We start from the raw sequence: 23,467 nt of genomic DNA, 5'->3' as shown, positions 1-23,467 counted from the left end.
CTATGTTGTCGAGCGCCGATCGAAGACAAAACGCACCCTCCCCTCGCATAGGATCGCTGTCGAGGGCTGAGAGAGCTATTAAAATAGCCCTGAAAGAGAAATACAGAAAGAAGCCGGTGCTACCGACATTCCCATAATTATCACAGAAAACTTCACTATACGTAAGATCCACACCTGCAAGTTTTGCTCCCTATCACACGTTGACACGTTATCAGCGTTCATCGCTTCTTGTTGGCTTCTACTCGGCTAATAAAACACGATGGTGCTTTGCACCAAGTAAAGGGTTTGTTTTTGAAGGTTCAGGTGGCCGCGTTCCGACGGAGACAAAACACACAAAGTTTCGCGCACTTCAATTTTGGAGTCTGGTAGGTAATGATAGGTGGACGACTTTAGGGCCTGCAGCCCCTAACTACGTTGTCTGCCATAGCCCAAGTGGCACCTCATAGAACTTAAGGCTAATCAGCCAACATCACTAAGATGCTCAGCGCCAACGTTGCCATAAATTTACTAGCCTGACAAAAACACGCTCAAGTGCACGTCAGAATAATGCACAGCACCCTACACGAAAGGCATAGCGGTTCAGCATTCTAGTTGGTTTCGGATCAAATGTCTTCAAGTCTTCGATCTTGCGTCACTGAAGCACTTTGTCACTGTACATGTAGTACGATGACAATGTGGGGGTGGCAGTATCCAAGCAGCGCCCGACGCTGTTCTGCAAAGAAGCGAATGCGACCTCGCAGTACGAAGCGAACTGCGGCTCAAGAGCAACAGTCCGTTAATATTCCGCACAAACTTTGTATGTTGTAAAACGCCATCAGCGCACTTTTATGTTCACTGCAGGACGAAGGCTTCCCCCAGTTATATATAATTGACCCTGACCTGTGCTAACAGATTCCATGTTATGCCTGCAGATTTCCTGATTTCATTACCCCACCTTCCTTTCCCTAGCACCCAGTCTTTATTTGTATTAGACTCCCGTATGTGCCGTATGAAATACGCGGCCTTCCCAGCTCTTATTTTCCCGCTAACTTCACCTACGACTACCCCGTTTATCCTGGCTGCTTCTTCACATGCACTCCGTAGTTTTCGGGATTTTTGACCCGTCTAACCCAATTGGACCGTCCAAATTTTGGTCGGAACCGACGCCGGAAGCGGAACGGACCACGAGGACACCATTTTCGAGCCGGTGGGTCCACTATTTTTGGATTTACACGAGCTTGAAGATTCCCTACGTGGCCGGCAGAAGCTAGGCCCATTAGGCCTAACACGGTAGCGGGGCTCCGCGGCCCTCCCAGCCTCGGCCAGCGGCAGAGGAGCCTGGAGCGATTTCCCGAGTCATCAACCCCAACCTAGCACACCTACCGCCCCAAGTTTCGACAAGTTTCATGGCGGAAACACACGATATTATGGATGAAGATTTCAGCGACGCCGCCGGGGAGACCCTCGCCCACGGAGCAGCGGTAACTACTCAAGCCCTGAAAGGCAGCACCCCAGCGACACCAATGTCACAAGCGAATCAAGGCAAGGACACAGATGCGGATTGGGAGATCGCCATATCCAAGCGGCAAAGAAAACGACAACGTAGCGGACAAGCAGAACTTTTGGCGGGAAAGAAGCTAGGGAATGAAAGTCCCCTTGACTCGACGAAGCGCACAGATGGCGCACCAGCTGTGACCAAGCAAGAAGAGGGAGAGAGAGCGCCGAGGAGGAGACTGCCTCCGCTCCCCAGAGATGATTTAAAGGTAGTCCTCCGGCCGAAGGGACTGGCAGTGAAAAACCTGCAGACACACCAAGTGGCGCGAGCGGTGGTTGCGGCCACCGGACACGGATGCAGGGCTGAAGACCTCATCATCCGGCTCCGCACGGGCTCAAACATAATCATAATTAGTACGGACAACGAAAGTGCTGCTCAGCAAGTCAGGCGCATCACGCAACTGAAGATTGGTGAGCACAGCTACGACGTCAACGCGCACGTGGCGGCGCCGGAGGGAACGCTGCGCGGGGTCATTCACGGGATGGACCCGGGGACCCCCGCCGAAGAACTCAAGACAAACTTACGAACACGCACGCAAGGGGTGAAGATTTTAGCGGCGAGAATGCTAGGCCGATCTAGCACAGCTGTTATCACCTTTGATGGCCCCATCCTCCCCAAGCAAGTTTTGTACTACGGGGGAGAGATGTGGTGTTATCCATACAGACCAACGCGGCAAGTTTGCTATATTTGCTGCCAGCAAGGTCACCGGTCGGACGTCTGCCCGACCCCCGGAATCAGAGCTTGCAAGCAATGTGGCCAGAAAGATCCGGAAGAACATCATCAATGTACACCCAAGTGTCTGCTGTGTGGGGGCTCCCACGCGGCGGGCACAAAGGACTGCAAACAACGCCTAAAGTCGACAAACGAACTACGATGGGGACCCCAGGCCCAGCAGCGGCGGGGACGCAGCAGGAGCAGAAGCGGAGCAAGGCGACCGCGCTGGTTCCGGAATGAAGATCAAGAGCGACAGACCGACTACCGGAGTGAATCCAGGAGCCGCAGCCGAGGGCGCAGCCACAGTCAAGGCCAGGGCCGAAGCCGGGAGAGGGACGAGTCCTACCCACCTCTGGGCGGCGCGGGCCAGCAGACCACGACGAAGCCAAATCAGCAGAAGAAAAGCGGCGGAGTTAAGGTGAGCTGGGGAGCCGGCCCTCCCAAAACGCTTTTTGCTCCGCACAACAACATAACCAATAACACAAGCATGCAGACAGAAAACGAGAAGAGGCTTTGTGCCGAAAACAGTAATCTTAAAAAGGAACTTGAGCTCTGCCGCGAAGAAACCCGGCAGCTCAGGAAAAGAATAGACGACCTAATTCAGGAAATGCAAGAGATGAGAAAGGCAGGTTTCTCACCAGTTAGCGCGCCACCACCGCCGCAGCAACATATAGAGAGCACGCAAACTAGCGAGGGGAACACCTCAATTGAAGACTTCAAAGCTTTCATGCAGCAAATGCACCAGCAAATGCAGCAGCTCAATCAAAAGATAGCCCTGCAAGACCAGAGCTTCCGCAACTACGTAAAGAATCAAACTACACAGAGAACAGTAAACGACGCCAGAGACCGCCTCTACAACGAGCGCAGGTTTGGATCAGAATCCCAGGGAACAAATAACGCCAATACATCAACATGGCAGGACCAAACCAACTAGAGATTTGGCAGTGGAACTGCAGGAGCTACAAGCGCAAGCAAGGGCTTCTGCAACAGTTCATTAACACTAGAGGAAATCCACCAGATTTAATACTATTACAGGAAACAAATTGCATCCCAACCCTAAAAGGATATACGTGTCAGGAAAATGGACGAACAGTGACTTTAATAAGCAACAAAATAACAACCATAACACATAAGGAACTAGAAGACACACATCTAGAACATATAGTGACCGAAGTGATTCCAAAACGGAAAAAGAAAGCGAAGAGCACTTTCGTAATCAATCTATATAGCCCACCTAAAAACAGAGGAAACGTCATTAAGCTTTTTGCGGAAGCGAAGAAGCTTGCAGGGCAAAACACCCTAATAATAGCAGGAGACTTCAATGCGAAGAGTCCGCAGTGGGGCAGTAGAATCGAAGACAAGAAAGGGCGCAGTATCTGCACAGCTGCGGAAAACATATGCTGCGAGCTACTCACAGATGAAAGCCAACCCACCGGACAGGGCAATAGCGTAAGCGTGGACACGTGTCCCGACCTAACCTTTGTCAGGGGCGCTAAGCAAGTCGAATGGGAGAACTTGCAAGAAAACCTCGGCAGCGACCACTACATCATCAGGGTCAGCACAGAGGCAGAAATCACCAGGAGGAAGATTGGCAAGGCAAGTCTAACAGACTGGGATGCCTTTAGAGTCCACTGTAAACAGCTAAAAGGGGACATAACCTCGGCAGAGGATTGGAGCCATCAACTCAGACAAATAAGAGATCTCTACACAAAAGAAGTGGAACGAACAGAACAAGCACCAGAAGTGGACAAACGACTGCTCAGGTTATGGGAGGCACGACGAGGCCTAACCAAGCGGTGGAAGCGTGAGAAGCTAAATAGAAAGCTTAAGAAGAAAATTGCCGAAATAACTCAGCAAGCAGAGGAGTATGCAACGCAGCTGGCAAGGCAGGGGTGGCAGCAGTTTAGTACCTCACTGAATGGCACCCTAAGCACAGCCAGAACATGGCATATCCTAAGAACACTCATGGATCCGAGCAAGAGCAAAGCGGAAAGCAGCAAATCCATTCAGAGGTTAATCCACCAGTATGAAGGAACAGAAGAACAACTGCTCCAAGCAGTACGGGAAAAATGCTACGGAAAGATCTCGATAGAAGGCTACCGAGGCGACTACCAGGGTGACGAAAACTCAACTACGGACCGACCCATCACAAGAGAAGAGGTCGTCGAGGCTGTAAGGGCTGCAACAAAGAACACAGCAGCAGGGGCGGACAAAATCCGAAACTCGCTAATTCGAAACCTCAGCGACGAAGCAATTGATCAGCTCACCCTCTACCTCAACAAACTATGGGAGGATGGCAAAGTACCAGCGGAGTGGAAACACGCCGTAGTGGTGATGATTCCCAAACCTGGCAAAAAACTCCAAATTGAAAATCTCAGACCAATTTCGCTTACATCATGCCTAGGCAAGCTGTACGAAAGAATAGTGACTCGAAGAATCCAAGCGCATCTTGAAGACGGAGGATGGTACCCCAACACCATGTTCGGCTTCAGGGCAAACTTGTCTACCCAAGATATCTTGCTACAGCTAAAAGAAGAGGTACTCGAGACAATGCCGAAACACGGGGAAAACGTGGTCATGGCCATCGACATTATGGGAGCCTTTGACAACGTCTCCCACCCCGCCATTATGGAGGGGATTAACACCACTAATTGCGGAAAGAAAGTCCATGACTATATCAGAAGCTTCCTAACCGACAGAACAGCCACAGTAGGCCTAGGAGACCTACGGAGTGACGCCTTTCAAACGCCATGCAAGGGCACTCCGCAGGGCTCAGTAATCTCGCCAGTACTCTTCAACATAGCGATGCTCAGCCTTACCAAGAAACTTAGCAAGATCCAAGGAATCAGTCACGCAATGTACGCGGACGACATAACGATCTGGACTACTCAAGGCTCACTAGGGGATAAACAAGACGCACTACAAGAAGCTGCCACCTGCATCGAAGAATACACAAAGCAAAGAGGCCTCAGATGCTCCACGGAGAAATCTGAACTCCTCAGGGTGGGCAGACACCCCACTGATGCCCCGCTCGAAGTAAGGCTAGAAGGACAGAACATCCCGGAACAAAAGATGATTAGAATCCTCGGCATGTGGTTGCAAGGAAGCCGGAAATGCAGCCACACAATTTGCCTGCTAAACAAAGCAGCAGGCCAGGTGGGCCGAATGATTAGCAGAGTGGCACACAAGCGATATGGCATGAAAGAGGAGGACACACTCAGGTTGGTCAACAGCCTGATAGTCAGCCGGGTCACATACTCACTGCCGTACCATGCAATCACCAAAACCGAAAAAGAGCAAGTGGAGACCATCCTCCGGAAAGCGTATAAAACAGCTCTCCACCTCCCAAGGAACACATCCAACGACAAACTCATGCAACTTGGAATCAGCAACACTTTTGAAGAACTAAGGGAATGCCAGCTCAACGCACAAGTACGAAGACTCAGCAATACAACGACGGGAAGGGCGCTCCTGACAAAGCTAGGTCGGGAAGTAGAAAAATCACAAAGTAGCAGGGCCACAATACCAGACCCACTAAGAAAGAAACTACGCATACAACCTATCCCTCGCAACATGGACCCAAACCTCCATGCGAGTAGGAGACAGGCTAGGGCAGAGTTTTACGAAAAGACGATGGGACATCGGGACAATACAGTCTATACCGATGCGTCCCTATACTCACACGCACACAAAAACAACGCGGCAGTGGTAGCAGTAAATAATCAAGGAGAATTAATTACAGGACTCACGGCCGAGGTGGCTAACATAACCGAGGCAGAGGAAATTGCTGTCGCACTGGCAGCGGAAGAAGGTTATAGAACAGGAATATCGCTCAATATTCTAACAGATTCACAAGAGGCGTGCCGGAGCTATATAAGAGGCAGAATAAGTAACACGGCGCTCAAGATCCTCAGCAGAGTTCCAATCGCTGAGGGACAACCCACACATAACATTATCTGGATACCAAGCCACGCAGGGATCAGGGGCAACGAAGGGGCGGACTGCCTAGCTCGAGGGATGACCAGCCGAGCAGGAACGTCAACCGCCCCAGAGGGGCCACAGATCAACTGCGGGAACAGCTATTCAGAACTATTAAACCTCTATAAGGGTCTAAGATATCATTACCCGCCACCACATAAAGCATTAACAAAGGAGGAGGCCGCAGGATGGCGGAGACTGCAAACGGGCACCTTTCCAAACTTACACCTACTAAGTAGGATGTTCCCCACGCAGTATAGCGCAACCTGTCCGTGGTGTGGAGCTAAGCCAACATTATATCACATTACATGGGAGTGTACAAGAAACCAGGCATTCCACAAACACAAAACACCAAGTGCGGAGCAATGAGAGAGCTGGCTCACCAGCCGCGAGCTAGAGACTCAAAGAGCTCTAATAGCGCACGCGTGCGAGGCGGCCCGGCTCAGTGGAGCCCTGGACTAGGGGCCCATCCATGGCTGAAGAGGACTCAAGCTTCAAGAATGAAGACTTCGGCCTCGACCCGCTAAAACCTTTAAAGAGTGAATAAAGTTTTCCATTCCATTCCTCTTAGCATTAGGTCTAACATTTTTCGTTCCATCGCTTGTTTGAGATGTCCTCAATTTATTCTCAATCTTCATTGCTAACCTCCAAGTTTCTGCCCCTTATGATAGTACTTGAAGATCGGAATGGTTGTACACTTTTCTTATCAACGACAGCGGTGTGCTCCCGGTCACGATTTGGTAATGCCGGCCGTGTGCACTTGGAACCGTTTTCATACTTCTGCTAACTTCACTCTATGATCAGCGTTCCCTGTGGTTAACTGACCTGGAGAATCTTACTCCTGTATATACTCTAGAGGCTGACTGTCGGTCATTAATTCTTGTTCGCTTGACAACGTATTCAACATTACCATCGTCTTCTGCATACTTTTCTTTAACCTTCTCTTGCACTTTCTGTGTTAGAGTTCTCAATCGATTCTTACAATGTGTCCACAGCGTTGCTGTACAGGACAATGACACCGGCAAGCTCAAGCCTGTTGAGATATTCCGCGTTGATCATTTCCCTTGATCCTTCCCAGTTCTCAGTCTAATACCTTGAATACTCCTAAGCATGCAATCAATACTGTCACGGGGCAGAATTAGTGAAACGTAGCATGAGGCGTTAGGGACGATGGTCGACGAGTTGGTGGCGAACGGAACTGGTGACGTCGGAATGACGGTGAGAAACTGTTCCATGTAGCAGTCCCCTCGGCGTTGGGCGTTTAGGCGATCTTTCAGTTAGGTCTCCCATGCATAACAATAGCCTCAAATCCTTAAAAAAATAATCATCCGCAGCCCTTTGAGCAAAAGAAAGCACAAACTAGAAAAAAGACAGTGATAGAAGTGCTCACAACACATGAGTGACAAACTTGATGGTTGTCAGGGACGGACACTTCTGTTTGCTAGCACCCAATGGAGCGTCATTACGAGTATCAAAGTTTTGGCTATAGCGGGCATACAGAAACACAGCCTATCAGACGTTAGGCAGATGTTCGTTGCACAGAATTAATGTTGCTGCCTTCCACAGTAACGCAAACTCAATATAATTATGCGCTGAAACAGCTCGATGCACTATGAGATGAGAAATCAAGGCACGCCGCAAAGATAATAAGCACGCGCCATCCTCGGCTATCAGTTGTGGCCTCTGGCCAGTCAGTCACTACAGCGCTTTCCAATGCTTACTCGCGCTAGCTCGAGTGGCGCAGATGGACGTAATTATGTTCGTAAGACTGCTACACCCATATGCTAGAGGTTTCTTCTGAGGTCGTCATTTGCGACGGCCGTTTAGATTTTGTGAATCCACGTACGCTTACTATTGGCGGAAATACTGAAGTCCGCAAGTGTGCTACCCTAACATATACGCATTCTTTTCAATTACAGCGCTCGTCTTTGCCGCGGCGGGCGTAGTAAGCTTCCAGATCTTAAGAACAGTTTTTCGCTTCGTGAATTCGCTTTTATCGTAAGATTATTCTTAAGCCAGATTAATAGCATAAGTTCGTTTAGTGAATCCTGCCCCTGACCTTGATGACCAGCCTTCGTGACAACCTTACGACTGCTGCAACATTGCAAGTAAAGGGAAAAGGTAAAATTCTCTCTATAAGAAACAAACTTGCAGCCCAGCAAAACAATGGGCCACACGTTTCCTGAATTTTGTGTGTGCAGGGTCACATAAATATTACATTCAGGTTTCCGTTCATAACAGCCCGATTGAGGTTACTGCTTCCAAAATAATGGGGTAAAAAATCTGCCACATTTACCCAACGTTCAGCACAATGGCTGAAAGGCAAGAAGGGTGCACGAGCTCAAGAAGACGAATGACTAGAAGCTTGAATGATAGTGACACTGAAACAATTAACCTTCTGTCGTTCCGACACAACAAAGTGGACACGCCGTGGTTGCTCAGTGGCTATGGTGTGGGGTTGCTCAGCACGAGGTCGCGGGATTGTAGTCCTTGGGAGTCCGCGGGAGTCTTACACTGCGGCGTGCCTCATAATCAGAAAGTCGTGTTGGCACGTCAAGCCCCATACTTTAATGTAATAACAAAATGGGCGCGACTTGTTTCATCAGCTGCGAATATTTTGCGTGCGCATCACAACAAAGCAACCTTATGCGAATTGCTTGTGCTAGCGGAAAATTGCAGTCGGGCAGACTTTCTGGGAGCAAAGGGTATGTGTAAACCACATTGAACATCGAGGGCGGACTTTTCTCGCACAGCATATTAATTTTGGTTCTTGATTTCCATTTTAAATCAACCTATTTATTCCTTTACTAGTTATTTTATTGGAACGGCCAAAGGAATTTTGCTAATACCAGTCGATTGTATTCACATACTAACCAGAACAGCAAAAACATTGGGTTATGGGCTGCATCAACAAAGGTTTCTGCTTTCTCGTGCTACATACATTCGGTAACAGCATTGGCTAATGGCAGTTGAACGTGTGCCCCAACCATCTCTGCCACATGACTAGGGGGAGAATTTGTCGTTCTTCATTTATACATTGCATAAGTGGCTACAACAACTTCGCATAAGTAGCACCCTAGGTTGTTACCACTCTAAATTAAGCTAGACATAAATATTCTTCGCAAGCATCGCGTAGCACTGAATGTCTCAGAATGCCGCCCTCCTTTAGTTTTATAGCGAAGTCCTCATACAACACCATCAATGTAAGTGATTTTGGCTAGCAGCACGAAACGTGGTGTCAACGAGCTTTCGACCAAACCTCCTCAAATTCTTGCTGATCTCACATTTTGTTATTCATGCACATGACTGGAAATGATTCACATGAGTAGAGAGAGAGAGATGAGAATGTAAAGGCAGGAAGGTTAGTTGGAAGGGAGGCTTCTGGTTCGCTACGCTACAAAGGGATATATAAGGGGCAAAGAAAACAAAACCTGCGATAAAGCAGACGCACGAAGAAAAATGGGAATTGGGGAGGGGAACGGAATAAATGGTTTCTCGAACAGTTTCCCCGAAAATAGGACCTTCAATAGAGCTTTGACTGACTGCAAGTTTGACAACCCTGCTGGCCGGTACTTCATAAATGCCTCCGAAAGCGGACGGTTGTCGGACTGCCTAATGTGGTCGCGACAGACTAACACGTCTGTGCTTTAGCGAGAACAACAGCAAATAACGTGTTCAATAGTTTCCTCTCTGACGCAGTAGTCACAAGCAGCACTGGCGATCTTTGATTTTACACTTATCACTGCGCGCGAGCTGCCAGAGCCAGCCGGAGCGCCTTCGTTTTCCTCAGGTTGCTTCGCCCACAGCGCGACGCACTTCGGCCGCGCATTCGTTTTAGTTGGGCTGGATGGTGGTTCTGGCTACCCGCAGGCTGCCAGAAGCAGCCAGGACGATTTCCATCTGGCTGCTCTCTGGAAGTTATCTGGCTAGCAGATTACAAAAGGAGGCGATCAGCGCTCGCCGCCATTTTCATTGAGACTTAACGGATTGGAACGCAGGCGCTTGAGGACTTCTAACTCACCCAGCAAACTGGCTACAGTCACATTCAGGCGGAAGTAACTGTAGCGCTCTCCTCTAAGATTCTACCGCACCTTGCGAGATGGTGAGATACGCGCGGCGGGGAACCATTTCCGTTTTTGTTTTGTTTACAGCGAAGCTGTCTATGGCTATGATCCGGGATTTTATGGCGTCCACGCGGAAAACCTCTCCCCTAAAAAGTCAGAGTGAAAGAGCCAACAACAGAAGCAAGCGCATATCACCGCTCGCGTCAGAGCTCGGGTAAACGGCCTCCTGTTTCCGAAAATGGAAACGGCACTCCGTCGCAGCTTTGTCTCTGTGAATGTATGAGGTAGTGGGCGACGTAGTGTGCGCCTGATAAGGTGACCAAGGGGAATTTTCCGTGCCATTTCGCTCTGCCGTTGCTATGGTAAGACCACGCGTAATCAGTACGCATGAAGAGCGAGGAGTGACAGCGAGAGCAGCGGCGAGAGAGAGACCATCGGCGTCGTGCCAACCCGGCGGCCCGGGAAGAAGAGCGTGCCGGCGATGTGGTACGTAAGCGACGAGCAAGAGCTGATGACGCATGATGATGATGTGTTCTGTTTTACGCCGCAAGGGCCAGGTGTGGCCAAAGAGCGCCAAGCCAATGGTAATGAAATCAAAGTGAAGCCTTAAATTACAAGCGATGAATGTTACAGGGCTGTAGAGGCCGGGGCCTAAAAGACGGTCACTGCAAAATGCGTAAAAGCTACATGTAATAAAACTATGACTATGATTATGAAGCGTGACAAGGACGCGAAAGAAACATTGTAAAAGAATTACGTCGTGATAAAATTTGAAAAAGCACTACTGCCCTAATAGACTCCTTGAAGCGCAAGTGCCTGAAGGTGTGTGCTGTCCAGAACACACCTTCATCATAGAACACACCTTAGAACACACCTTCCAGAACACACCTTAGTATCATAGCAGCATCCTCTAGAAAGAGGATGGGCTACGATACTATTGGGCTATTAACATGCAGAACCACATCTTTGTGGTGACAGCTTTGGTAGTAAACACTCCACGAGGACGTGGAGGACGGTGAGCCTTTCACCACATCTACAACAGGTAGGAGGTTCCTTGCCAGTAAGCAGAAAATTGTGAGTGCCATATATGTGTCCTATTCGGAGTCTACAGAATAGGACGTCGGTCCGTCTTGTTTTTGCAACAGGGGGCCAGAAACCTTTCCTTGGCTTAATCAAATGGAGCTTATTATTTGTTTCATTGTCCCACATGCGTTGCCAGTAACTTCGCAGTTTCGTTCGCAAAAAAGGCTTGAGGTCTGTGGAAGGAATAGCAGTTGTGGTATTACCAGCTTGAGGTGTAACTGATGTGGCCATTTCATAGGCCAGCACATTACCTTCAATGCATCTATGACGAGGGATCCAGCATATTGTCTCATGCCTACGAGATGAATAAATATTCCACAAGAGACAGTAAAGCTCAATGAAAACATTATTCCTGTGTTTTCTTAAGGACATTAGTGCTCTCGCAACACTCAACGAGTCCGTGAATATTATCGCTTTGTCTAGTCTTTTTTTCTTTGTGTTTTACTGCAGATAGTACTGCGTAGGCTTCTGCAGTAAAGATGCTTGTACGGGGGTTCATTACACCTGCTTCAGAGAAAGAGGATCCAACAGCCGCGTAAGACACACCAACATGTGATTTCGACGCATCGGTGTAGAATTCCGTACAACAGTACTTCAATTGGAGTTCATGGAAATGCATTCGTAGTTCGAGTTCTGATGCCGATTTTGTAACACTTACGAAAGATATATCACACTCTATCACTTGCCAGTCCCAAGACGGTAGCTGCTTCGCTGGAGGCATCAAGCGGAGTTCGAAGAGTGGAACATTCATTTCCACGCTAAGCTCCCTCACACGGAGTGAGAAAAGCTGTCTCAACGAGGGTCGATTGCGGAAGAGTGCAGTACATGTCGAATCGTTAAGTTTCACAACACGGATGTTCAGGATTAGAGTGCACTATAAGAAAATATGTGAAGCTGGTGTAAGATCGCTGCAGATTGAGTGGCCACGCATTCGATTCTACATACGATCTTTGAATGGGGCTAGTTCCGAATGCGCCTGTGGCCAGACGAATACCCAGGTGGTGGACCGGACCCAGCATCTTTAGTGCACTCGGGGCTGCATAGTTGTACACTATGGCGCCATAGTCTAACTGCGATTCAATGAGGCTCTTGTAAATATTCATTATACACTTCCTGTCGCTACCCCAAGTTGTGTGTGGTAATATTTTGAGTAAGTTCATTTTTTTTAGACATTTAGCTTTGAGATATTTTATGTGTGGGATAAAAGTAAGCTTAGAGTCAAGTATTACACCTAGAAATTTGTGTTCTTTGTTGACAAGTATTTTTTCTTCACACAGTTCCATGCACAGGTCTGGAACCAGGCCTCTCTTTCTTGAAACGAGAACACATGACCCTTTGTGGGGGTTAATTTTAAATCCAGTTTCTTCTGCCCACTTAGATATCTTGTTCAATCCCGGCTGCAGTTGTCCTTCGCATACTGCAAGGTTACAGGATTTAAAACCTATTTGTGTGTCATCTACGCAGACGGAATAAAATATAGCTGGCGGTAATGAAGCGCGTAGTGTGTTTATCTTAATGATAAAGCGAGTGCAACTGAGTACGCCTCCCTGGGGTACACCAGTTTCCTGTGTGAATGTACGCGACAGTGCATTGCCCATTTTCACCCGAAATGTGCGGTTTTGTAGGTAGCTTTCGATAATGTTTAACATATTGCCGCGGATGCCCAGCGTCGACAGCCCGCGCAATATTCCGTACCGCCAGGTTGTATCGTACGCCTTTTCCATGTCAAGAAATACGGATAGGAAGGATTATGTATGAAAGCATCGCGAATGTTTGATTCGATGCGCATGAGATGGTCGGTTGCAGATCGCCCTTCCCTGAAGCCACATTGAAGTAGGTCAAGGATATTGCTGGACTCTAGAAAATATATGTGGTGGCGATTGATCATTTTTTCAAAAAGCTTGCAAAGACAGCTCGCAAGCGCTATAGGATGGTAGCTGGTCAGCAGTGATGTATCTTTACCATGCTTCAAAACAGGGATAACAATAGCTTCTTTCCATTTAGATGGGAGGTACCCGGCCGCCCATATATCATTGAAAAGTGCGAGTAGCGTTATTTGAGTATCGTTGTGGAGATGTTTAAGCATGTCGTACATGATCCTGTCAGGTCCAGGTGCAGAGCTCTGACATGCAGCCAAAGCAGCTGTCAATTCGGCAATGTTAAAAGGCTGGTTATATAATTCGTTCTGTCTGCATTTGCGGTTGATTGCCTCACGTTCTGCTATTTGTTTGTGCTTTAGGAATGCCTTGGAATAATGATTTGAGCTTGAAATCCGCTCAAAATGTTCCGCGAGTGCGCCAACTTGATCTTCTAAGCTATTGCCTTCATCGTTTACTAGGGGCAACGGATGAATTTCTTGTCCCTTTAGCCTTCTAAGCCCGTCCCACACTTTAGCCTCTTAAGTATCTGAATTTACAGCTGAAAGGAACCTCTGCCAGCTTGCCCTCTTTGCCTGTCTTCACGTTCGTCTTCCCTGGGATTTAATCTGTTTAAATTCTACTAAATTTTCAGCAGTAGGGCATTCACGTAGTTTGCCCCAGGCTTTATTCTGTCTCCTCCGTGCCTCTCTGCAATCGTTATTCCACCAGGGCACCCGTCTTTTCAATGATGTGCCATTTGTTTGAGGGATGAATTTCTCTGCTGCATCAATGATAAGAGCGGTAAAACATGATACGGCATGATCTATGCTAAAATCACTTATAAAATCTGGTAATATGTAGGCGAATTCTTTAAAGCATTCCCAATTAGCCTCGGCTCGTTTCCTGCGAGGAACAGGCGGAGGAGAGTCATGTTGTGTTACTAGGTTTAGAGTTAATGAGAAGCGATCACTTCCAAATGGATTTTTAATTACAGACCACTCTAAATCAGGGAAGGTAGAACCAGAACCCATAGACAGGTCTGTTGAGGAGTATGAATTAAGCTGTGTGTTATAGTAGGTCGGTTCTTTCTTATTAAAGAGGCACGCACTGGAGTTTAAAAGGAAATTTTCAATGAGTCGACCTCTCGCGTCACATCGTGAGTCTCCCCACATGGGGTTATGAGCGTTAAAATCTCCCACGAGTATGTAAGGCTCGGGGAGCTGGTCAATGAGGTTATAAAAGTCTGTTTTTTCGAGACGCTGGTTTGGCGGTATATAACTAGAACACATTGTTACTAATTTGTGAAAAAGAATGGCCCGAACTAACACTGCCTTGAGGGGCGTGGTAAGGGCGATGGGATGGCAAGCGACATATCTGTGGGCTACGAATGCTACACCGCCAGAGGCGGTAGCCTCGTCGCGGTCATTCCGAAAGATAGAATAATTACGAAGGAAATTAGTGTTTGTAGGTTTCAGATGTGTCTCTTGAACACACAGCAACCTTGGATTATGTTTGTGTAACAGTTCGTTAATGTGATCGAGGTTGCGTAAAAGTCCTCGTACATTCCACTGTAGTATTTGTGTTTCCATTATGATAAATGTGTTGGGTGCTGTGTGTTTAAGAGACAAGGATTAGCTCACGGGTCTTTTTCAGGCACCGTGACGGGAATTTTGTCTCTTTTGGAGCGGTCGAGAGTGCCTCGCCGCTCCTTAGGCGCTGGTGGCGCCGTCTTGCTGGTGGTTGTGTCCATCGCCTCTTGCGAGGCGCTGGACAGGCGCTCTTCCGAGCGCTTTGTTTGGCGTGACGGCCTCGGCACGTTGGACGAAGCCATTGAGGTCACCTGCCAGGAGGTAGATGGCCTCTTCTGCTGGGTTGGCGTAGCAGCAATAGCTGTAGCCGCCGGGGGGCGGGGGGTGGGGAGGCGTTTCTGCCGCCTCACTGGGTGTGAGTCGGACAGCCGCCAGAGACCGCTGTGGCGCTGCCTCCTGACGCGCCACTTCGGCAAATGTGTTTTTGGGCAGGTAGGATACCCGCCTGCGTGCCTCCTTGAAACTAATATTTTCTCTTACTTTTATCGTCACAATTTCTTTTCCTTTTTTTTCCAGGATGGGCACGACCGCGAGTATGCGGCGCGCTCCCCTTCACAATTTACACAACGGAGAGTGTTCTCGCAAGCTTCAGAAGTATGTTCATGGGCACTGCACTTGGCACAGGTCTGACTGCCTCGGCAGCTCTGCGAACTGTGGCCGAAACGTTGGCGTTTGAAACATCTCAGCGGATTTGGCAGATATGGCCTAACACAAAGCTTGATGTACCCTGCCTCGATTGACTCGGGCAGGACACTTGATCCGAAGGTGATTGTCAAGTGCTTGGCTTGGATTTCTTTGCCATCGCGCCTCATCTTAATTCTTTTGACATTGATTACATTCTGTTCACTGAAGCCCTCCAAGAGTTCAGCATCAGTGAGCTGTGGCTGAACCATTTTTCTGAACCCCATTTCTGCCGCAAGGCTTGACCTATTAAACGCATAAATAAAGACGTATAAAATAAAAGAGAAAAAAACGTATTCCTTCACAGACTCTGAAGGCTGGCTGGCGATCCTGAACACTTGTTTCCTTGCCGGGCTATTGAACCTTATTTTTGTCTTTTCATAAGAATCTCAACTGCACTCTTATACTTTCTCTGTTAAGGCCCCGAGTCATTTGTTGTGATTCATCCCCAGTGTTGCTGAACAGGACAATGTCATCTGACAATGGAAGGATGCTTTGATATTCGTCGTTGATCCTCACTCCTAAGCCTTCGAATACTACTTCCAAGCATGCAGTGAATAGCACCGGATAGATTTTGTCTTCTTGTCGGACCCCTTTCTTGATAAGTAACTGTCTACTTTTCTTGTAGAGTACCAAGGTAGCCGTGCAATATTTGTAGATATTTCCCAAGATGTTCACGTATTCCTCCTCTACTTCTTGATTGTGTAATGGCTCTACGACCGCTGGTATCTCTATGAGTCAAATGCATTTTCATAATTTATGAAAGCCATAGAGAGAGGTTGATCGTATTCTGCAGATTTCTCGATTACCTGATTGATGACATGGATGTGATCCATTGTAGAATATCCCTTCTTGAAGCCAGCTTGTTCCGTTGTTTCACCGAGTTGAAGTGTTGCCCTTATTCTATTGGAAATTATCTTGGTGAATATTTTATATAATACTGAAAGCAAGCTAGTGGACCTAAACGTCAAAATGAAGCTTGCAATGAAAAAGACGGACCATATGTTAGCGTAAAGCTATGTACGGTGTAGTAATGATGCGTAATTAGCGCAAACAGGCCGAAATTTAAACCCAGATGGTCCAGATGGGCCGATCCTGGATAATGTGCATTATCTAATGTGGGCGAATCACGAAAGTCGCGCAACCTAAACAAATGACATGGTACGCTAATGCGCCCCAGAAGACCTTGTCTTCGGTGTAAACCGTTGTCGAGTCGCTTTGCTTCCCCTTTTTCTTATTTTTTTTTGCTTTAAAGCAAAAACTCTACATTATAGCATTAGAATCAAGCCACTTTACCATTCGCAGGTTGTGTCGGCAGTTATAATGCACTATTACATTATAATATATAGGGCCCATAAACCAGCGCTAAGTCGAGAATTCTTCACTGTCGACTCTACGGTGCCGTCGAAGGAACCGCCGCCCTCCTATCCTGCCTTATGCCAGCCACGGCGCCCAGCCCAAACGAGCCTCGGGAAATGCGTCAGACTACGTCAGGCTCTCGCGTCATGGGTGCGCTTTTTCTTTGTCATTTTTTTTTCGATAGGCGCTGACTGTACATTGCCATGTGCAAGTGTTTCGCTCGCACTGTTTGCGTCGGCATCGCGCGCGAGCCTCGGTTGATATCCTTAACGAAATATCGCTTGCCTGGCTGACGTACGCCATTAGGCAAGGACTGCGCATCGGGGCGCCAACAGAGATGTTATTGGTAAGGGAAGTAAAACAAAAGAAACAACAACAACTTGTATCCTGGGGCGCTATAACGTAAAACTATTCCAAACTTTTCTATTCCAATTCTGCTATCAGCCCTCCGCGATTGGTCAAAAACTTTTTTCGACCACCCCCCATTTCACCTGTCTGTCACGCGATGTTACAAAAACCGCAATACCTTCCCATCTGATATGATGTGTGCACACTGATTATGCATGATTTGACAGAAAAAAGAAAAACAGTTATTTCTGATTCGACCCCTTTTCGCCATTAGCCCTCGCCTATTGGTAAAAAGTTTTCGGGCTGCACCCACTTCACCTGCCTGTCACACGACGTCACAAAACCGCACGAACTCACCGCGTCAAAGTGACGTGTACGCGATAAAGATGCATTAATATGCCGAACAAAACTGAATTTTTTTCGGAATAGCCGCAGGCTGCCCCGTTCCGAAAGGAATAAAAGATAGCTGCCGCCGATCGCTGAGACGCTGGCTACTCGCACCTGCCGGAGAGCATGGGTGTATTTGCGTATAATAAAACTTCTTGCGTGACCGTGTAACGTTTTTAAGCACTTTCGACAAGTTTACTACCTCATTCTGCCAACTCTTCTTTGCTGAGGGTCAATTTTAGCGTCATTCTTAAGCTTCCGTTGCATGCCGCCGCGATTTTCGACCAGCCACCACAAGCTAAGTAAGGGAAAGCCGACCAATCGCAGACGCCGGCACCACCCTCTTCATACGGTTATCGGTTTTCAGTGCACTGGCTCTGCCCTAGTGAATCCCTCTCCACTTGAGCGTTCTCCTCGCCTCTTGTCAGCCAATTAGATACGACAAGCCGCTCAGTGTAGGCAATGTTATTCGTTTTTCAAGCAAACAAAAGGGACCTCCTATGAACGATGAGAGCGTTTGATTGGTCTGTTCAGACAACCCTATGGGTGACCACCCGGTGCTTGCGTCGGTGGTTACGCAAATTTGACGTCAGGAAATTGGAATAGAAGCATATTGGAATAGTTTTACGTTATAGGGCCCCTGCACAAGAAAAGGCTCCCGCTTTTAGGCTCAGTTCATTGTGACTACATATAGCCAGTTGGAATTTAACAAAAGGCGTTCGCCACGTATTGGTACACTATTACATGTGCGAGCCAATCAGCGTCCACCATTAGACCTCTCCTATCGTTGTATGTATTCGCTAAATCGACGCGTTGCAAAAGTGCGCGACCAGCGGCAGCTGGATTTCGATGCAGGCGCAATGCAAGAACGCCCGTGTACCGTGTATTGGATTAAAAATTAGGGTGTTTTACGTGCCAAAACCAGTTTCTGATTATGAGGCACGCCGTAGTGGGGGCCGCTGGAAATTTCGACCACCTGGGGTTCTTTACCGCGCACTTAAATCTAAGTACATGGGTGTTTTCGCATTTCGCCCCCATATAAATGCGGCAGCCGTGGCCGGGATTCAATCCCGCGACCTCGTGCTGAGCGGCCCAACACGATAGCCACTGAGTAACCACGGCGGGGGTGCACTGGATGCATGTTAAAGGCGGACAGACGGTCAAAATCCTATAAATATGCAAATTATTTGTGATATTACAAACTTTACGCAAATGTTGCAATTGTGAAACTGATGCTGAGGAGTAGTGAAGTCATGTCTGGTTAATAGAAATTTTATAACTAGCACCACTTTCTAGATACCGGTCCCCAGAATATGCTTAAGAATACCTCGGTATTTCAGTTAAGATTGTCCCGAACTGGCTAGAGGCACACTTTTTAGAAGCTGCTAACTGGCACGCCCAATTATTTCGTAGCACATATTAAGGTCACATATATCTAATGTGATGACAGTTTTAGGATTTCTGTATTGCTATATCTTAAGTTAATAATTAAAATTAAATTATAAAATTTTACGTAATTGGCAGAATTGTCGTTGAAATCTACCTTGTTGCTAATGTACGCCTAGACACGTAGCATATCAGGAAAAACGGCAGCAGCCTAGATATGACGGTCAAAGAAAGTGTTCCGCATAAAACGAAACATTGGGATTTATGTTACTGGATGACAGCGATGAAGGTGTGAGTATCCGCGTTGAAAAGGTGCGATGAGATATGCAATCTAGCTGTTTATTCTAACTTTTCTGGATTATCGAAGGCATTAAATATTTCTTTACCCAAATTTACAGTATACGAAATGGAACGTTCGGTTCATTGCATTTCTTCCTTTCTATTGCACTGCTAATCTCGCAGCAGTGTATCTTGCATACTCTTCGCGTATACGAAGTCTCACATAGCGAAATATAACGACTATCTTATCGGGAGGCTAAAGCCGCGTTTGTATATGATTGAGATAGTGGTACATCGCATTGCATTTCTAGTACGTCGCATCCATGAAAATCTCAGTATACCCCTAGCTAGGCAAATCGCATTAGTGTCGCCAGGCGAGCTTAGTGCTACGGTGGAGACAGGTAAATCGCCTCGCATGGTGCATGTAGACGCTGGCGTATCACATTGAGGGGGTGTGGAAAAGTGAGACCGCTGCTGGCGTGTGCTCTTCTTCGCCCACCGGACAAACCTGATCTCTGGAAAAAGGTTATAGTAGTTTGTTTGGTACGACCGATAATGTGCCGTATGTAAATGATGAAATGCACCAAGGTGTGGCCTTTACTTTTAGAGTGAACACTCTAAATAAAGTTTCGGCGACAAGATAAGCCCCAAGGGGGCCAAATGTTTCTTAGAATGTACTTCAATGACGAATGGCATGGCGCAGTGCATGAGAAGTGCATGGAACTGCTCGTTCGAACACGGCGCTTCGTGTGAAATTTTCGGACAATTAGCCTTTGTCAGTTTGGGAACCACAACCCGCCGTCACGCGACGATGCATACTTTCATACTTTCGACGCAGCCACGGCAACTCGTCCTCGGCGTGGGACCTGGCTGAGCACACGCGCTGCCTGGCGTCCTACGCGAAGCACACCTCCGGCGTCGAAATGTCCGGCGACGAGCCGTGGTGGCGGGACGCGGTCCAGGTCCGTTGGACCGCCGAGGTCTCGTTCAGGGCGGCCGCTTTCCGAGACGCCATGATCGCGCAGGAGAGGTCGCTCAGGCAGCTCTTCTTCCTCCGCTTTGGCCACACCTTCTGCGCAGTGCCCAGCCGCAGCCAGCGGGAGGCGGCAGCAACGGCGTGTCTTGTGGCCACCATGAAACTGCCTGCATTGGCCTGAGCGTTCGGGTGCCCCGGCATGGTGGGCATCGGGTGCTGACCACTCTGCGACTGTACGGCTCAAGGAGAAAAACGAGAGTTACTCGCAGAGAGCAGCAGTGCGGCTTCGCACTGCATGTCAGTTTCTCTTAAAACGTGCAACATCTCGAAAGTGTTTGGGATTGATTTTCTTCACTATACGTAGTGACTGCTGCCTAAGCTGAGCAAGAAAATGGTACGCAAGAGCGCACTTGCTAATAAAGTAACACAACCTGGTAAAGAAAAAGAACTTTTTTTTTCCATCTTGCACACTGACAACGGCTCTATTAAGTGAGCATTCGATAGACGAGCCCGCTCGCCATCAAAACGCCCTTCAAATTTTGTGCTCGGTGGGGCTCCTTGCGTTACGATATGTGACTCCCGATGCATGGGCGTTGCCGCGAAATCCAGCCCGATTTCGCAATGTTCGCGCTTAAATGTCTTTTCGAGCGTGAATTAAGGGCATTCTAGACAAAATTGAGCATGGCTTCCGGCGCCGGGAGTTGTTTTGGTCGGCGGCGCATGACAGCACGAAAACATTTCGGGGGGGGGGGGGGGCTGAAACCAAATGCATGTTGCTCACTTCGGTATGCAATGCGTCACGCTATTTTAGTATTTTGTTTAATTAGACAATCAGTCAAGATTAATGAACTAACAGACATAGTTCCAGCAAGCGATAAACACACTATCGTGCATCGGCTGCTAAAGCGCAATCAATTTCGTGACGCCTTTTTCAAACGACAAAAAAGCAGGCATGATCCTTGCCCTAGGAGCTGCAAGCGGACAGGCTGCAAGAATATTTCGAAGCTGGCACCCGGGTACGCGACCGAGCCTGATGACAATATTCAACCCCTAGGATTCACTGAAGCAAACCGGCAGCCTCACAAGAAAGAGGCACAGAGCCTTCCTCATAAATAATGAGGTTAGCTCCAACGTTTTGTATTTCATGACGGCTAATCCACACGCTAACACGCGCAGCGTGAGCGCACAGCTGGTTGTGTCCAGCTCAACTGCCTGGATGATCTTGAAAACAGCTGGACTGCGCCCTTACCACCTGCAGTTGCATCAATGCCTGGAGTGAAGGTATCTCCGAAAGAGACTCAACTTTGTGAATTGGATTTTGATTCAGGAGGAGCAGGATTCTAACTTTCTCACCAAGGTTTCCGGACTGACGAGGCAAACTTCCCCAAATTGCCAAGTAAATATGCACAACGCACACTATTGCATTGAGCACAATCCCCACTGGCTAGTACGATCCCGCCACCAATACCAACGGACCTCTAACGTTTTGCGTGGAATATATGACAGCACAGTCACTGGCCTAGTGTTTTTTTAGCAACACTATGACCGGCAATAGGTATGCAAGTGAGTTCCTCAAAGGGCCGGTTGAAGACTTCTGCTGCAATTTGCCACTAGCCCAGCTTGACGCAATGTGGCATCAGCGCGATGGGACCCCAGTCCACACCTGCAGTTAAGCACGAGCATGGCTTGATGTTATCTTCCCAGGGCAATGGATAGGGAGAAACGGGCCTATCCTGTGGCCGGCAAGGTCACCCGACCTCAACCGTTTTGACTTTCTATTGTGGGGCTATATTAACGATCACGTATACACGACGGAAACGACGACTCCAGAAGCCTTATAGGAGAGGATAATTGAAGTCTGCCACAGCATTTCATCGACGGGGCTCAACGCAACAATGAGCAAGCTTGCTCGGAAGATCCCAGTGTTGTATCGCTGGAGAAGGTGACCTCTTCGAGCGCTTGCCGTGAAAGCGCATAAAAAATAAACGTAAATTCAGTGAAAGGCTGCGTCCAGTCATTTGGGATACTCTTATTCTACCATTTCCAGCCTTCTGAAAACTCAGTTTTGTTTAATAAGGGATGTTCAATTTGCTTACGGCTATTGCGAAATGACGAAGCACAAGCGATAACCGCTTTGTCTGCTTAACGCTATAACAAACTTTCGCGAGGGCAGCACATCGCTGGCGTAAATGGAACAGCCAACATCTACGTCACTGCCCTGTCGCCTTTTAAGCGGCAGCGTGCCTATCTGTCTGTGCGCGGAACTTGGGGAGCAGTGCAATCACGACGCGCAAGCGGGTATGTCAGTTGCTGTTGTGCATTTCGCAGGCATCCTCAGTAAGCTGAAATGTACTAATACTTAATAGATATATAGAAAGACAGAAACTGTTTATTCAGACGTTTTGCAAACCGCTCTGAAATTTTCTAATTAGAAGATTTTTTCATAGCTTCGTTACTTCAGAAGTTGGTTTATTAATCTTGACTAAAAATCTAATTAGGCAAAATACCAAAAATAGCGTGACACGCTACAAACAAAAGTGAGCAACATGCACTCGATCGCGTCATCTTACAGTGCATCGGCATATCTTTATCTCTGGCTAAATATAGCTGACACATTCGGCATAAAGTGACTTTTGCTTAGATACGTAGATTTATTGGATACTTATACGTATATTTAAATAGCTTGTTGCGAGGTTTTCTGGATACATGCAGTGAAGTTTGTTTCCAGAGACACATTTCTTCCTGTTATCAAGCGTTAACTTCGCATTTGTGCATTCTATTGTGCTTCGCATTTCTAATGTATATTTTCTAACGTGACCCCCCCCCCCCCCTCCCGAACGAAATTTCTGGCTACACCACTGTATAATAGGGGCGGGCCAACTTAAATTTGATTGCAGGCCTGCTTACATTTGGGACGTATAGGGTTACGAAACAACTCAAATACTGGTAAACGCGATTCCAAGCCGGGACAGAAGATAGACACACAAGAGCAGGACGAGCGCTAACTCGCAACTAAATTTTGTTCAGAACGCTTCGCCGACTTATGTACACTGAAGACCAGGAACGCGCAAGCGCACTTCCCACCAAGTCAACCAGTACATCATATCAAGAAGTCCTTAGATTAGAGGATCATTTCCAAAAACTTATCTTTTTTGCTACACCAAACAACCGTCGTATCGCTAATACAGGCACTCTTTTTCATTTTCTAATATGACATGCCTCCAAGATTT

The 23,467-nt window shown here is 47.7% G+C and overlaps 1 protein-coding gene across 4 annotated transcripts in view; it reads left to right on the top strand.

Annotated features, from left to right (window-relative positions):
- The window catches only part of LOC139052143 (uncharacterized), a 122,949-nt gene extending 102,305 nt beyond the window's left edge, over positions 1-20,644 (top strand). For 3 of the 4 annotated variants that reach the window (XR_011509733.1, XM_070529232.1, XM_070529233.1), the window contains one exon: positions 20,100-20,644. Coding sequence is in view for 3 of the 4 variants with exons in the window: in XM_070529232.1 (XP_070385333.1) it covers positions 20,100-20,418 (319 nt within the window). In the remaining variant the exon portion in view is untranslated. Of the gene's footprint in view, positions 1-10,723; positions 10,777-20,099 lie in introns of those variants that run through there. The other variant, XM_070529234.1, reaches the window with a different exon arrangement.
- The last annotated feature ends 2,823 nt before the right edge of the window (positions 20,645-23,467 follow it).

The sequence above is a fragment of the Dermacentor albipictus genome, unplaced genomic scaffold, assembly GCF_038994185.2.
Source record: "Dermacentor albipictus isolate Rhodes 1998 colony unplaced genomic scaffold, USDA_Dalb.pri_finalv2 scaffold_19, whole genome shotgun sequence".
NCBI lineage: Eukaryota > Metazoa > Arthropoda > Arachnida > Ixodida > Ixodidae > Dermacentor > Dermacentor albipictus.
Note: the sequence above shows the minus strand (reverse complement) of the source record. Positions and strands in the feature narration are given on the sequence as shown.